The sequence below is a fragment of the Octodon degus genome, unplaced genomic scaffold (assembly GCF_000260255.1).
Source record: "Octodon degus isolate 3935 unplaced genomic scaffold, OctDeg1.0 scaffold00009, whole genome shotgun sequence".
Taxonomy (NCBI): domain Eukaryota; kingdom Metazoa; phylum Chordata; class Mammalia; order Rodentia; family Octodontidae; genus Octodon; species Octodon degus.
The window spans coordinates 26,477,612-26,491,734 of NW_004524585.1; the positions used below are offsets into that span (position 1 = coordinate 26,477,612).

The following is a 14,123-nucleotide window of genomic DNA, read 5'->3' on the forward strand; positions in this document are numbered from 1 at the left end:
TTAGAGTTGAACCCTTTGTGTCTCTCTGGCAAGATGTTCTGCTCCTGAATCAGCTGGGTGGGTCTTGCCTCTAGCCTCTTTATAGGGAGTTCTGCTGAAGGGTTCCATGCCGGACCTGCGCTCTGGGTCTATCCATTGCAGGGTTTTTATTATGAATGACTGTTTGACTTTGTCCAAAGCTTTCTCTGATGATCATGTGATTTTTGTTCTTGGTTCTTTTTTTTGTTGTTGTTGCGGAACCGGGGATTGAACTCAGGCCATTGCACATGCCAGGGAAGCACTTACTCCACTGAACCATCTCCCTATCCCTGTTCTTGGTTCTATTGATGTGGCATATTATATTTATGGATTTGTGTATTTTGAATTGTCCCTGCATTCCTGGGATGAATCTCACTTGGTGATGATCATCTTCTTGATGATTTGCCCCATTCTGTTTGCTAGTATTTTACAGAGGATTTTTGCATTTGTATTCATTAGAGAGATTGGCCCATAGTTCTCACTTTTAGTTGGATCTTTCTCTGGCTTTGGAATGAGATTAATACCTGCCTTCAGGAATGAGTTTGGGAGAGTTGCTTCCCTTTCATTGAAGAGTTTGAGAATAGTCAGCATTAAATCTTCTCTAAATTTCTTGTAGATTTCTGGTGTCAGTCTATCAGGACGTGGGCTTTTGTTTGTGGTAGTTTTTTTTTTTTTTAATTATTACAGTTTCAATTTCATTTCTCATTATTGGGTTATTTAGAGTTTGTATATCTTCTTGTAGGAAACTGTCCATTTCTTCTGTGCTTTCCATCCTGTGAGAGTAAAGATTTTAGAAGTAGATATTGATGATCTTCTGAATTTTTTTAGGATCTGTAGTGATTTACCCTTTTCATTCTTTAGTGCATGAATTTGTTTTTTTTTCTTTCCTTTTTTGATTAAGTGGCCTGGGGTTTATCAGTTTTATTTATTCTTTCAAAGAGCCAACTCTTTGCTTCATTAATTATTTATATTATTTTCTTTGTCTCTGATGCAGTAATTTCTGCTCTAATCTTTATAATTTTCTGCCTTTTTTGGGCTTTGGGTTTGACTTGCTCTGTTTCTAGGGACTTGAAGTGCAGCATAAGATCATTTATTTGGGCTTGTTCTATTTTCCTAATGTGCGAATTTACAGCTATAAATTTTCCTCTTAAGACAGCTTTCATTGCATTCCACAGGTTTCAGTAAGTTGTATTTGCATTTTTGTTTGATTGTAAATTTTTTTAATTTTTCTTTTAATTTCATCTGTGACCCACTGGTTGTTTAGGAAGTTACTTAATTTCCAGGTCTTTATGGCATTTTGTTTCTTTTGTCAATAAATTCCAGTTTTATTGCACTGTGGTGAGAGAGTATTTACTTAACAGTGTGTGGTCTGTTTAGGAGAATGTCCCATGTGCAGCTGAGAAGAATGTACATTTTGTTGCTGCTGAGTGAAGCACTCTGTAAAGGTCTACCAAGTTAATTTCTTCACAAGTTTGATTTAGTTCTGTTATTTCTTTTCTGATATTTTTGCCTAGTTGATCGATCTCTTTGTAACAGTGGCATGTTAAAGTCCCCCATTACTATTATATTATTGCTTACTTGATTTTTAACAAGTCTGTTAATATTCATCTTATGTAGGATGGTGCTCCTATATTGGGTGCATATAGTTATTGATATCTCTTCTTCTTGCAGTTTTCCCTTAACAAGTATGTAGTGACCTTCTTTTTATCTTTGGATGATTTTTGGTTTGAAGTTTATATTGTCAGCAACCAAGACAGCTACCCCTGCTTTTTTCTGATTTCCTGTGGCATGGAGGATTGTTTTCCATCCTTCGACTTTTAGTCTGTGAATTTCCTTTTGAGTTAAATGTACTACTTGTATGCAGCATATTGTTGGATTTTGTTTCGTAATTCACTCTACTAGTGTGTTTCTTTTGATTGGTGAATTGAGGGTGTTTATGTTGATAGTTATAACTGGTACATACCAGTTTATCTTTGTCATGTTATCTTCCTGTTACAGATTTTGTACCTTTTCCTTTTAATTACTTGCTCTGTTTCGTGACTCCTTTCTGTTGTTCTTGATTGAAGCTGTGATCACTTCTGTCTCTTTCTAGAATATCTGTCTATTTGTAGATTGATTTGGTCATGAATTTCTTCAGTTCTTTGTCATGGAAGGATCTTATTTCGCCATTGAATTTGGTAGATGGTTTTACAGGATACATCAATCTGGGTCAGAAATTTTCTTCTTTCAGGACCTGAAATACTTCAATCTAGGCTCTTAACTAGGTGGTTTGTGTTGAGAAATCTGTTGTGATTCTGATGGACTTTCCATTGTGATCTGTTTCTTTTCTCTAGCAGGTTTTAATATTCTTTTGCTGAATTTCTGAGATCTTGATTATTATGTGTCTAGGTGTAGATTTATTGTGATTATGGCTGTGTGGAGTTCTATATGCTGCACCTACTGTTTGTCAGTTGCTTTTCTTACGTTTGGAAAATTTTCTGCTAATACTTCTGCAAATAGTCTTTATGTCATTTGTGGTGTCTCTTGCTGCTTCATTCATATCTTATTCTTATATTATTTTTCTTTGCATGGTCTTGTAGCTGTTGAATTATTTCCTGGTTTCTTGTTAGTTTTAAGAGATATTTTATTTCATGTTTATTAGCTGCAACACTGTCTTCAAGGTGTGAAAGTCTATCTTCAGTTTTGCTTAAAAACTGGTTTTGCCAGCTTTCAATGGAATTCTTGATTTCCTGGATATATGTTTGAATCTGTTTCGTGCATTCTTATTCTTCTCTGTATTGTTCATTCATCATTTTTCTATTCTCTATTTTTCTAACTCTATTTCTTTAGTTTTACTGAGCAATTCTTTCATGATTGTTGTCCTTTCTTTTTGAACCTGAGAGATTATTTCTGATCTTATTTCTTTTGTAGTATGATGGACTTACTGTTTACTTCAGTTGCTATTATTTCAGAGATTTCAGGTGTGTGATTTCCAAGTTCTTGTGTGTCTTGGTCTCTTGGATTTGTTCTAGGTGGGCTAGAGGATTGAGATTGCCTTTGGCTCCTGTATTCTGGCATTGTTTTGAGCTCCCAGTAATCACCCAGAATCCCCAGGCCACCCTAAAATTCTTAAATGGCTCCAGGAAAGTTCCATGCCTGCTTGCACTGGGCCCACAAATTGTAGCTGTCCTGTATCCCACAGGCCACTCAGAGTCCTTCTAAGTTCTTTAAAGTTTGAACTGGAACCAGCAGAAGCTCCATACATGTATACTGGGGACTGTTTCTCATGATGCTGCAAGATGTAGTTCCATGGTCTATTTTCCTTGCTGCCACCACCACCCTGCTTGTTGGAAGATGTTTTTTTAAATTTTTATTTCTTCTTTCATTTATGTATTTTGGTACAGGGTATCACTATGCAGCTCGGACTCGTAGTGATCCTCCTGTGTTCAGCCTTCCCAGTGCTGGGATTACGGGTGTGCACACCACGCCTGGACTGGCTCAGCACACCCCAGGGGCAGGGCTGGGGCTGACACAACATGCAAGACCTGGGATCAAACCCTGGTCTCTGCGCTTGCCAAAGCAGGTGCTTAGTCTACTGACCTATCTTACCAGCCCTTGTTGGAAGATTTTTAACTGACTTTAGTTTCTGTTTACATAAAAACTAGTTAGAGTATCCATTTCTTTCTTTTTTTTTTTCCCTTTTTGGCGGTACCAGGGATCGAACTCAGGACCTTGCACTTACGAGGGAGGTGCTTACACCACTGAGCTATATCCCTGGCCCCTAGGGTATCCATTTCTTCTCGAGTGAATATTATAGTTTCTTTTAAGAAATGTGTTTTCTCTTAAATTGAATTGATGGGCTTAATTTATAATATCTTTTGATCCTTGGCTGGTAGTAGGATTTTTATTTGATGCCCTTCTTTGTTTTTAGCATTGGTAACATTCCCTTGACTTTTTTAGAGCGAGATTGATCAGTTTTTTTCTAATGACTACCATTTTGTTTCATACATTTTTCTGTTTTTAATTCATGTATTTCTGCTCTTTTATGATTTGTCCCTTACTTTCTGTTCTACTTGCAATTTTAAAAAGTTCTCAGCATGTAAACTTCTATAGTGAATAGAATTGTTTTCTGCGTAAACATTTATTGCTACTTTTCTTTAAGCATTGCTTTGTATGAATTTTCCAAGTTAAAAAAATCTATACATTTTTTTCATTTTCTTTCATTTCAGAATCCTTTATAATTTCCTATGTGACTTAGTCTTTGATCTGTAGGTTTCTTAGACTTCTTAAAAATTTTTCAAATATTTGGAAGGTTTTTCAAGTATCGTCACATGATTTCTACTTTAACTTTGCAATGGTCAGAAAACATCCTTTATACAATTAGAACTTTTATTTATTTATTTTTTGCTTAACTCTAGGATTCAAATGAACAAAATAACAAAATTTAAAATAATGCTATCATTTATTGGATCCTCAACAAAAGAAAAAAACCCTAATGATTGATATCTTCTGCATTAACTTTTACAGTTTAGGTGATAAGATTGTCTTGATTACTGAAACTTTGGCCTCAATTTTTTTATTTTTATGGTATTAGGGATCAAATGCAGGACCTTGTACATGCTAAGTAGGTGCTTATGCCACTAAGCTACATCCCTGGCCCTGGTGTCTGAAGTTTGAGCTGGAAGTATATGACAGACTTACCTCACTCTGCCCATTACCTTGCTCCATGCCTCTGGGGAGAGAGTTCTGTGGTTTTTCTTTTCCTGTAAGCATGTTGGATCTTCCTGTGATCGTTACCTCAGGTCAGGAGGCGAAAAGATCTGGAAAGGCTTTTGTGCCTGTGTTAGAGAAACCACCACCCTTATCCTGGAGGAACCTGTTCTCCAATCTCCCACTATCACCACTTTTCCTCAGAAGCACCTCATGAAGATTTGTGAAGTGTCTGAGAATGCGTACAAGTTTACCCTGTATGTCTTTAGCTCTCAGGCATCCTATGTTCTCAAGTTCCTCTTATCTTTCAACTTTTAGCAAATTGTAGCTTACTTTTACCTACTTACTTTATTTCTTTCTTTCTTTCTTTCTTTCTTTCTTTCTTTCTTTCTTTCTTAGTGTTTTAGGGAAAGGTCTACAGGGTGTTCAGGGTCTGCAGGGTGTTCAGGGTCTCACTGGTAGATCGGACTTGTAGTGATCTGCCTGTTTACAGCCTCCCAAGAGCTGGGATTACAGACGCACGCCACCACACCATGTCTCAATTGCTGTCTTAGTGCACCCTGGGGGTGGGGATGGCCTGACAGGCCCGGGGATTGAACCCCCAGCCCCTGTACCTGCTTGCAGGTGCTCTAATCTGCTGAGCTATTTGGCAAGTCCTTATTACTTTATTTCTATCACCTATGCTCTTCATAATGAGTCATTCTTCAGGTCTTCTCATTGTAAATACCTTTTTTGGCTCACTAGAATTCTGTATGATTTAGCTCTGATGTATTTGCAAGAATTTACAATTTTGTAGAGTAAGTTGTTAGATTAAGCAGTACCCCTGCCAACTTTCTACAGAAGTAGAACCAAATATGCTTTTGACCAGAAAGTAACTATATATATATATATATATATATATATATATATATATATATATATCAAGCATATGCTTACTGTAATAAGCAAAAATAATAAGCAGTACTATGCTAATAAGCTAGAATTGTAGAAAGAATTGTTTGTGAACCAGAATACTACTGTATATGTTATTTCTTGTGTTTATTTTTCTATACTTCAAATTGTTTTATTTCGTGTAATATAGGAATCATATTATATTAGATCTTATGGAAGGGTAGGAGGAGGTTAAAATACATACAAACTAAGTACAATTCTTCAGCATAATAAGGGTTTAGAATCTGTACAGACTTTCAAAAAACTATGAATGTTTATACAGTGGATTGTTTAGCATTGTTTTTCTTTCAAATGCCTGATGAGCTTAGGTATTTAAAAGGAAAATAGAAAAGAGTTAGATGTAGTCTGTCTTCTAGAGGATTATAGTATATATCATCACATTTAGAAAAATACACGTAACTTACTAAATGAAATTCAAGTTGTATTGATTTGGAACTTGTTTTCTTCCCTTTGGTATATCACAAATGTTATTAAATCTATAATAAAATTTTAATGGCTTTCAACATTTCACTGTTTAAATTTGTTAGGTCTCTAATGAATATCATGTAGCTTGCATTTTATTTCTTTATCATGTAAAAGACTTGGTCAGTAATTTCACATTTCTAGTTGTAGGATATGTCCTTCAAAGTGATAGGGCAGCACAAGTAGAATAATGTATAAGACTTTTGATATGTTACTGCCTGGTCACTCACTGACCTACTCTAAATAACCACCAATTACACGTAAATGTCCATTTTTTAGTGCCATTACCAGTGTTGACCATTATTGCTTGACATTGTCAAGTTGATAAGAATTTACAAAAAGAGTTCTATTTTATTACTTTAATTTGCATTTTTTAAAACTAATCACTAAAGTAGTATAGTTTTGTATTTGTCTTTCAATTAATTGCTCATTTAAAAAACCCACTTATATTTTTGTTGTTTTATAAATGTGCTTTCAAACTGGGTGTGGTACCACACACCTATAATCACAGCCCTCTGGGAGGTTTAGGTAAGTTGATCACAAGTTTGAGCCCAGTTTGGGTTACTTAGTGAGATCCTGTCTCTAAAAAAAGAGCTATGGGACATAGCTCCATGCAGACACCTAGGTTTAAAGCCCAGTAATACCACCACACACAGACACACACACACACAAAGTTATTTAAGTATTAAGGCTGTGTATAATCCTTTGTCATTGACAGAATGTTTTTCTCTGTTCTGTTTGTTTAATACGTTTGCTTATTAAGTATTGACATATAGTCTAATATTTATTAAAGTTTTTATAATCTTTTCTTTGTCCTTAAATTAAATCTTCTTTACTCTAAAATCTGAGTAAGATTTTGTTTTCAAATTTCAGATTAGTTTCAATGGAAGTGAAGGGAGGCGCAGTAGAAGTAGGAGATACTCTGGGTCTGATAGTGATTCAGTCTCAGAAGGGAAGAGGCCAAAAAAACGAGGAAGACCACGCACCATCCCTCGGGAAAATATTAAAGGATTTAGTGATGCAGAAATTAGGCGGTAAGATAATACAAAGTTTTCTTAGCCAAAATATAATATAGAAATAGATTCACTTTCATAAATTAAGATAAAGGTTTTAGAGGAAGCAAATATAGGATAATTGTATATGCATACAATTCAGGTGGTTCTGCTTTTGGGGTATATTAGTGAAAAAAATTATTTAACATATAATGTTTACATGTTATTTATTGTTAGTTAGGCCACTAATTTTTTGTTTTATTAGTATATTTCATAATTTTTCATGGCTTCTAGATAACAAAGGTATATTTTGATATATTTGTATTTATCAAATACATTATTAAAAACACTGCATTTGTGATTTCTAACAGTATTGTGGGAATAATTTCATTGTATATTTTTCCAATTTTTTAACACTGAAGATACTGCTTTTTGAAAGTATTGTTATAAAAAGACTTTCTGGGACTGGAAATATAGAAGAGTGGTAGTTTATCTCCTTAGCATGCATAAGGCCTGGATTTGCATCACCTAAAGGAAAAAAGAAACAAACGTTCCTAATGTGACTAAGTAGAAATTCAGATAGGAAATGTATGATAAATTTTAGCTTTCCCTTGAAATGTATTTCTGTTATACGCATTTTAAGGGGCATGTCATAGCAACTTACTTTGCATAATAGGTTTACATATGGAATTTGTGACAAGATTGTTGACTTATATTTTGAGTTTGTTTCAATCCATTCTATTTTTTTTATTTATTTATTTATTTATTTATTTTTTTTTGCGGAACTAGGGATTGAACTCAAGCCCTTGTGCTTGCTTGGGAAGTGCTTATTCTACCGACCTATCTCCCAGGTCCCCATTATAACTTTTAAGTCATAGACCTGATGATGCTTTTTCTCATTTTTTCAAACTGGAAAGCTAAATGTATTATTAGCTTTATTAAGGAATACTTTCATGACCATCTGATTTTCTCAGTATTCTGTCTTGAATTGAATAAGCATCTTCTGTTTTCCTGGATATTTTTTCTTCTCATCCATCAGTGCCTTAAGTAGCTTTGTTCTGAAGTAAAAATTTTATTTTTTGTTGTTGGCATAATACCACATATCTGACTTGAAACAGTTTGCTAAATTTTGTTAGCACTTGGAATATGAGGAGGTGTAATTGAATTGACAGATATTCTGTGGTAGCTTTGGAGCTTGTGAACGTAATAATTTCTAAAATAAAATTAGTTTCTATTGCTTTATTAACATTGGCATCTTCATACTGGATTTTTACATGTCTTACTTGGTATTGCTTAATGTCTTGGCAGGTTATTTATAACATAGCTAATTTGTTGTTTTGTTAGTAACAGTGCTAGAATTTTTACATTAACAGGTGTTTTCTTCTGTATTGAATTTGTTAAATGAAGAATGAAGCATGCATGTAAACCAAATATTTATTTTCTATTAGGTTTATCAAGAGCTATAAGAAATTTGGTGGCCCTCTGGAAAGGTAAATTAATCATTCTCATGAAATATTTCGCTATTAGCTTTATTTGTATTAACATTCATTTTAGCTACTTCAGTTTGCTTTTAACGGACATCAATAAAATGAATTTAGAGGAGTCAGAATAAGATCGATTTTTAAAAAAAAACACTGTTTATGCTGTTCTTCATACTATTTTCATCGCTAAAATTATCTATAAAACCTTTAGTTCTTTTTTGGTGAAGAGGAGTAGCTGGAATTGAACTCATTACCTTGTGCTTGCAAGGCAGGTGCTGTGCTGCTGAGCTATGTCCCCAAACTTTTTTTTCTGGTATCTTTTTCTTTATTGATTTATTGATTTATAAAATTGGGGCTGGGTATTAACCTAATCTTCTAATCACACCTGTTTTCCTTAACTAATGATATTTTCTTCATTTTTCTCTAATTGTATCCTTTGAGAACACAGACTGTTAAAAATCAAATTCTCAACACAGATTGTTTTCAAGTTTCAAGTTAACGTCATCAGCTCTTGGGATTTGAATATTCTTTGTTAACCAGCGGATCTTCTGAAAATAAAGCATAGTCTAAAATTAATTTTCTCTCACAAATCTTAGTTTCTTAATTCTTCAAAGAGAATCTGTTTTGACTTGTCTAAAATTAAATACTTAAATAATTTTAGATACTAGAAAACTGTCTTTAACTGTTAATCATTACATTATTTCATGTAAAGTAATTAAAACGTGGTATTTTTGTCTTTTCATTTATATGTCCCATAAATCTTTATCACTTCTTTTGAGCTTCTTAATATTTAATCAGTTATGGAAATGTTTTAAGAAGTGCTATGTAAACATCACATTTGCAGTCTACCATTTGTTTTGTAATAAATCATTTTAAGCTTACTAAGTCTTTGAATTTTTTTTTTTTTTTTTTTGGTCTTTGAATGTTAGTGAATTATTTCCCTGACAAATTCTCCTAGATTTTATATATGCTATTTCAGTTACGTAAACTAGAATTCATAGGTCATGCAGTAGAGTGATGTTTAAATCTTGAAGTACAATGAAACCCAGTTTATCTTCATTATCACTATTTCATTAACATAACATACTTACCTGAAAATTGTCTTGTTACAGATTAGATGCAATTGCTCGAGATGCTGAATTAGTTGATAAGTCAGAAACAGACCTCAGACGACTGGGAGAATTGGTGCATAATGGTTGCATTAAAGCTTTGAAGGATAGTTCTTCAGGAACAGAACGAACAGGTAATTGGAGTAATTTAAAGAGAACTAAATAAAAGTTTCAGAATGCATTTAGTGAGTTAAGTATTATATTTTAAGCTTTCAGCCTTAAAAGATACTTACAAATAAGTAATAGGAAATAGAAAACAAAATTGTGTTTTTAAAGACAATAGAATTACTTATTAAGAGTCTGTGATAGATTCTGGCTGGTATACAAGGTCAGGAATGACTCTTAGTTATACTGTCTTTTTAGTATGGACTGGTGGAAAAGAGTGTCAATATTCATGTGTGATAATGGTTTGGGGCACATTTACTTCTTTGTGTTTATTTTGCCTAAAGAAACATATTTATGTAAGATTTAGTAATCAGGTGTACTAAAAGAATTCTACTAGGACTTTTATGGCTGACAGTATTAATATCAAGATTCTGCTGAGCTGCAATTCCTGGCTTTTTTAGTAGAAGTTGGTTTTCATCAAAGGATTGAATATAATAAATTAGTGATCTCTGAGATTTTGATTTACCTTTGAAATTGTATTTTTGTTGTCATGTGTGTACTTTTCTTCAGACTGCATTAAACCTTTCATCAACTATTATTTTAAAATAAGGCAGACATGTGAACCCATGTCTGCCTAGATTATAATGACTAATGTTTATACAGTGAAGTTTCAGGTTTGTCAGCAACTTCTTTAATAATGTCATATTTTTTGTGGAATTGTGTTTTAAGTGTTTTTTTTTTTGTATGCTTTTTTCTTTGAAAAATTAAGGTGGTAGACTAGGGAAAGTAAAGGGGCCAACATTCCGAATATCAGGAGTACAAGTGAATGCCAAGCTAGTCATTTCCCATGAAGAAGAATTAATACCTTTGCATAAATCCATTCCTTCAGACCCAGAAGAAAGAAAACAGTAAGTTACTTTATAACATTTTGGTTGTATTTTAATTCAAAGTTTTTAATGACTTGTGTTTTTCAAAATTTTTCACTAGATGATCATGAACTTCACAGTAATTATTAATCTGATTGCTAGGTATACAATCCCGTGTTACACAAAACCAGCTCATTTTGATATAGACTGGGGCAAAGAAGATGATTCCAACTTATTAATTGGTATTTATGAATATGGATATGGAAGCTGGGAAATGATTAAAATGGATCCAGACCTCAGTCTAACACATAAGGTACCTATGTTTCTTGACTCTGTTGGCCATTAATTTTGGGGTTGATTTACTAGTTTTTATTTTTTAAATTATTTTGGAAATGAATTCAGGTGGTAATAAGGAAATCAAGATTCTGCTGAGCTGCATATTCCTGGCTTTTTTAGTAGAAATTGGTTTTCATCAAAGGATTGAATATAATAAATTAGTGATCTCTGAGATTTTGATTTACCTTTGAAATTGTGTTTTTGTTGTCATGTGTGTACTTTTCTTCAGATTGCATTAAACCTTTTATCAACTATTATTTTAAAATAAAAATCCTTAAAATCTTCCATAATTTCTTGAAAATGTTAGGATCTTTGATGATTGATTGTGATGTGCTAGTTAAAGTATTTTTTTCCCCATAAAATAGAAAATACAGCAAATATTTCTTAATTTTGTCTCTTACCTCTTCAAACAAATTGGAACCTTAACTATTGGTGCTTTTTTTTATTTTATTTTATTTTATTTATTTATTTATTTATTTATTTATTTATTTATTAGAGAGAGAGAGAGAGAGAGAGAGAGAGAGAGAGAGAGAGAGAGTGAGTGGTGTGTGTGTGTGGCCAGCTCAGTCCACCAGGGGGCGGGGCTGGCTGGCATGTGGTGCTGGGGGATCGAACCGCGGTCCCTGATGCTTTGCTAAGCTTGTTCTAAGTAGGTGCTTTAGACCACTGAGCCATCTCTCCAGCCCCATTATTGGTGCTTTTTCATCTCTTAAAATACAGCAAAATTTTAATAGTCTAAATTTCCACTATAAAAGTTTGCTCATGATATGTACTTTTGGTTATCTTCTAAATGGATAATACTCTGTATCCTAAAAATATTTTAAATATATTATACTTACATAAACTGTTACTGAGAAAAGGAATCGGAAAATACTCTGAATAGTTAATAACACTAGATGTTAAATATACTTTCCTGTATTTGGAATAAATCTGTAATCTCATATTCTTTTTGAGGCATACATTCTAAAGAAATTTGGATCTTGGTAGTATAGTTATAAAAAGATACTTTGTGTTGAGCTATTGTCTCCGTTACTCTTCTCTCATTGCTGGAAAAAATAACCCACACTCAAAATGAAGTAAGGAAAGGTTTATTTAATCACAGTTACTGGATGGTTCAGTCCATACTCAGCTGGCTCCAAGGCAGACTTGGACATGGCAGAGGGCAGCAGTTCATGGCAGCGGAAGGCAGCGAAACAGGGCAGGAGCAGTGGGAACAGTGGCTACAGAGAGGAAGTTGTCTCCCTTAAGTTGCATTCAGGCTGTCTGTCCCAGGCTGGGTGTAGGACTCACACCCATAATCTCAGCAGTACTCAGACCCATAATTCTAGCCTTGGATCACGAATTAATCACAAACTGTAGAACTGTGCCCCAGTGATTACATGAGGCTTTGGGGGGACAGATACACACAAGCCATAACAGCTATTCATTAAGAATTAAGTAACTTGTCAGTGAGATATATATTTCTTAAAATGGTTAAGTACTTTTTTGCCAATAAGTTTTTTAATGTTATTTATTAAAGACAACTTGAAAAATTAAAAATTTCTTTTCTAGATTCTTCCAGATGATCCTGATAAAAAGCCACAAGCAAAACAATTGCAGACACGTGCAGACTACCTCATCAAGTTACTTAGTAGAGATCTTGCAAAAAAGGAAGCTCTGAGACTTTCTGGTGCAGTAAGTTGTAATTTGAATGCCTAAGAGTAGTTTACTTTTCCAAATCAGTGACCAAGCTAGATGGACATCTATAATTAATATAGCCTAGAAGTGTTTTTTCCTATAATTTAGTAATTTAATTTGATTATGGTAATATCTTGCCTCAAACTACCTCACTATGTATTTCAAACCTAGTCCCATATTTCAGGAGTGCGATCTTGCTTTTTCTAGTGTTTGGAGACAGAAAACTTGATTACAGAGTGAGCACTTTTCAAGAAGTTAAGCCTGCATATTGTTTCATATGAAGACATTAGAGTTTAAGGAATCATGTCAAATGTCACTGAGTTTTTTTATCAGGAGATACTACATAGTGGAAAAAGATAGCAGAAGCAAGTGATTGGATATCTTCAGGAAATTTTTAAAGCTGTTAGAATTTAATTATAGCCACAGTGTCAGTATCTTCTTTTCTGACATTATAAATCATGTTTAAGGCTATTTTTGATGCCATTGACTGTAACTGGAAGTGATAATTGGAGGGAGTGGAAAAAATATGTTTCTGTTTCTATCATTCTCATTTTAAAGTACTAGTTTACAGTTGGGAAGTATTCAGTAATGACAGTATTATATTTGATTCATTATATTATGTTACCTATATTAACTAAGATTAATGTAGTTTATTACTTAGTGTGGTAGGAATATTTAACTTACCTTGTAGATTTAGTATTCAAGTTTTTTATAGTGAAACTTGTGAAGTTAATTAAAATAATTATTTTTAGGGTGGCTTAAAGAGAAGAAAAGGAAGAGTTAAGAAAAATAAAGCAATGAAGTCCATAAAAGTGAAAGAAGAGATAAAGAGTGATTCTTCTCCCCTGCCTTCAGAGAAGTCTGATGAAGATGATGAGAAGGTAAGAATGCATTTTTAGAGGAGTAACCTTTTCTGTAAAAGGAAATTGAGCATTTTTGCAATAAGATAGAGTCTTACATTTATGTACTTGATTTTCTTTCTGTTTTTGTGCTTGTGTTTCACAAGGTAGTCTCATTTATAGAACAGAATTCTGCCTATATATGTTATCTTAGAAACATAGAGAAATGGTCCTTCCTTTTCAAACATTTGCCAATTAAGCTTCTGTCTCCTTGAATTTTATTATGAAATTGAGTAGAACTGGCTTGACTTACTTAGTTTATAGGAAAGTAAACACTGCTTGTATTATAATTCTTCATCATCTTTTTCAAAATCCACATACCTGCAGTCCATAATCAGGCAAAAAAAATTTAGTTTTGTCAAAAATGCAGTTAGTAATACATTGGCTATACTTACACTTTCACTTCTGTGAATCACCCAAATGAAAAGTGTAAAACAGAAAGAGACAGAAAAACCTGAACCGGATGTTTGTATAAAGAAGGAACCAGAAGGAAACAGGGAAGCAAAAGAAAAAAATAAAAGAGAAATTTAAAAGGAAA

General features: G+C 33.5%; 1 protein-coding gene across 1 annotated transcript in view; it reads left to right on the plus strand.

Annotated features, from left to right (window-relative positions):
- Chd1 (chromodomain helicase DNA binding protein 1) overlaps positions 1 to 14,123 on the plus strand; it is an 81,843-nt gene that overhangs the window by 51,639 nt on the left and 16,081 nt on the right. The window contains exons 24-30 of the mRNA XM_004625420.3: positions 6,994 to 7,154; positions 8,561 to 8,602; positions 9,706 to 9,836; positions 10,577 to 10,715; positions 10,836 to 10,986; positions 12,561 to 12,683; positions 13,439 to 13,567. Of these exons, the coding sequence (XP_004625477.1) occupies positions 6,994 to 7,154; positions 8,561 to 8,602; positions 9,706 to 9,836; positions 10,577 to 10,715; positions 10,836 to 10,986; positions 12,561 to 12,683; positions 13,439 to 13,567 (876 nt within the window). The remainder of the gene's footprint in view (positions 1 to 6,993; positions 7,155 to 8,560; positions 8,603 to 9,705; positions 9,837 to 10,576; positions 10,716 to 10,835; positions 10,987 to 12,560; positions 12,684 to 13,438; positions 13,568 to 14,123) is intronic.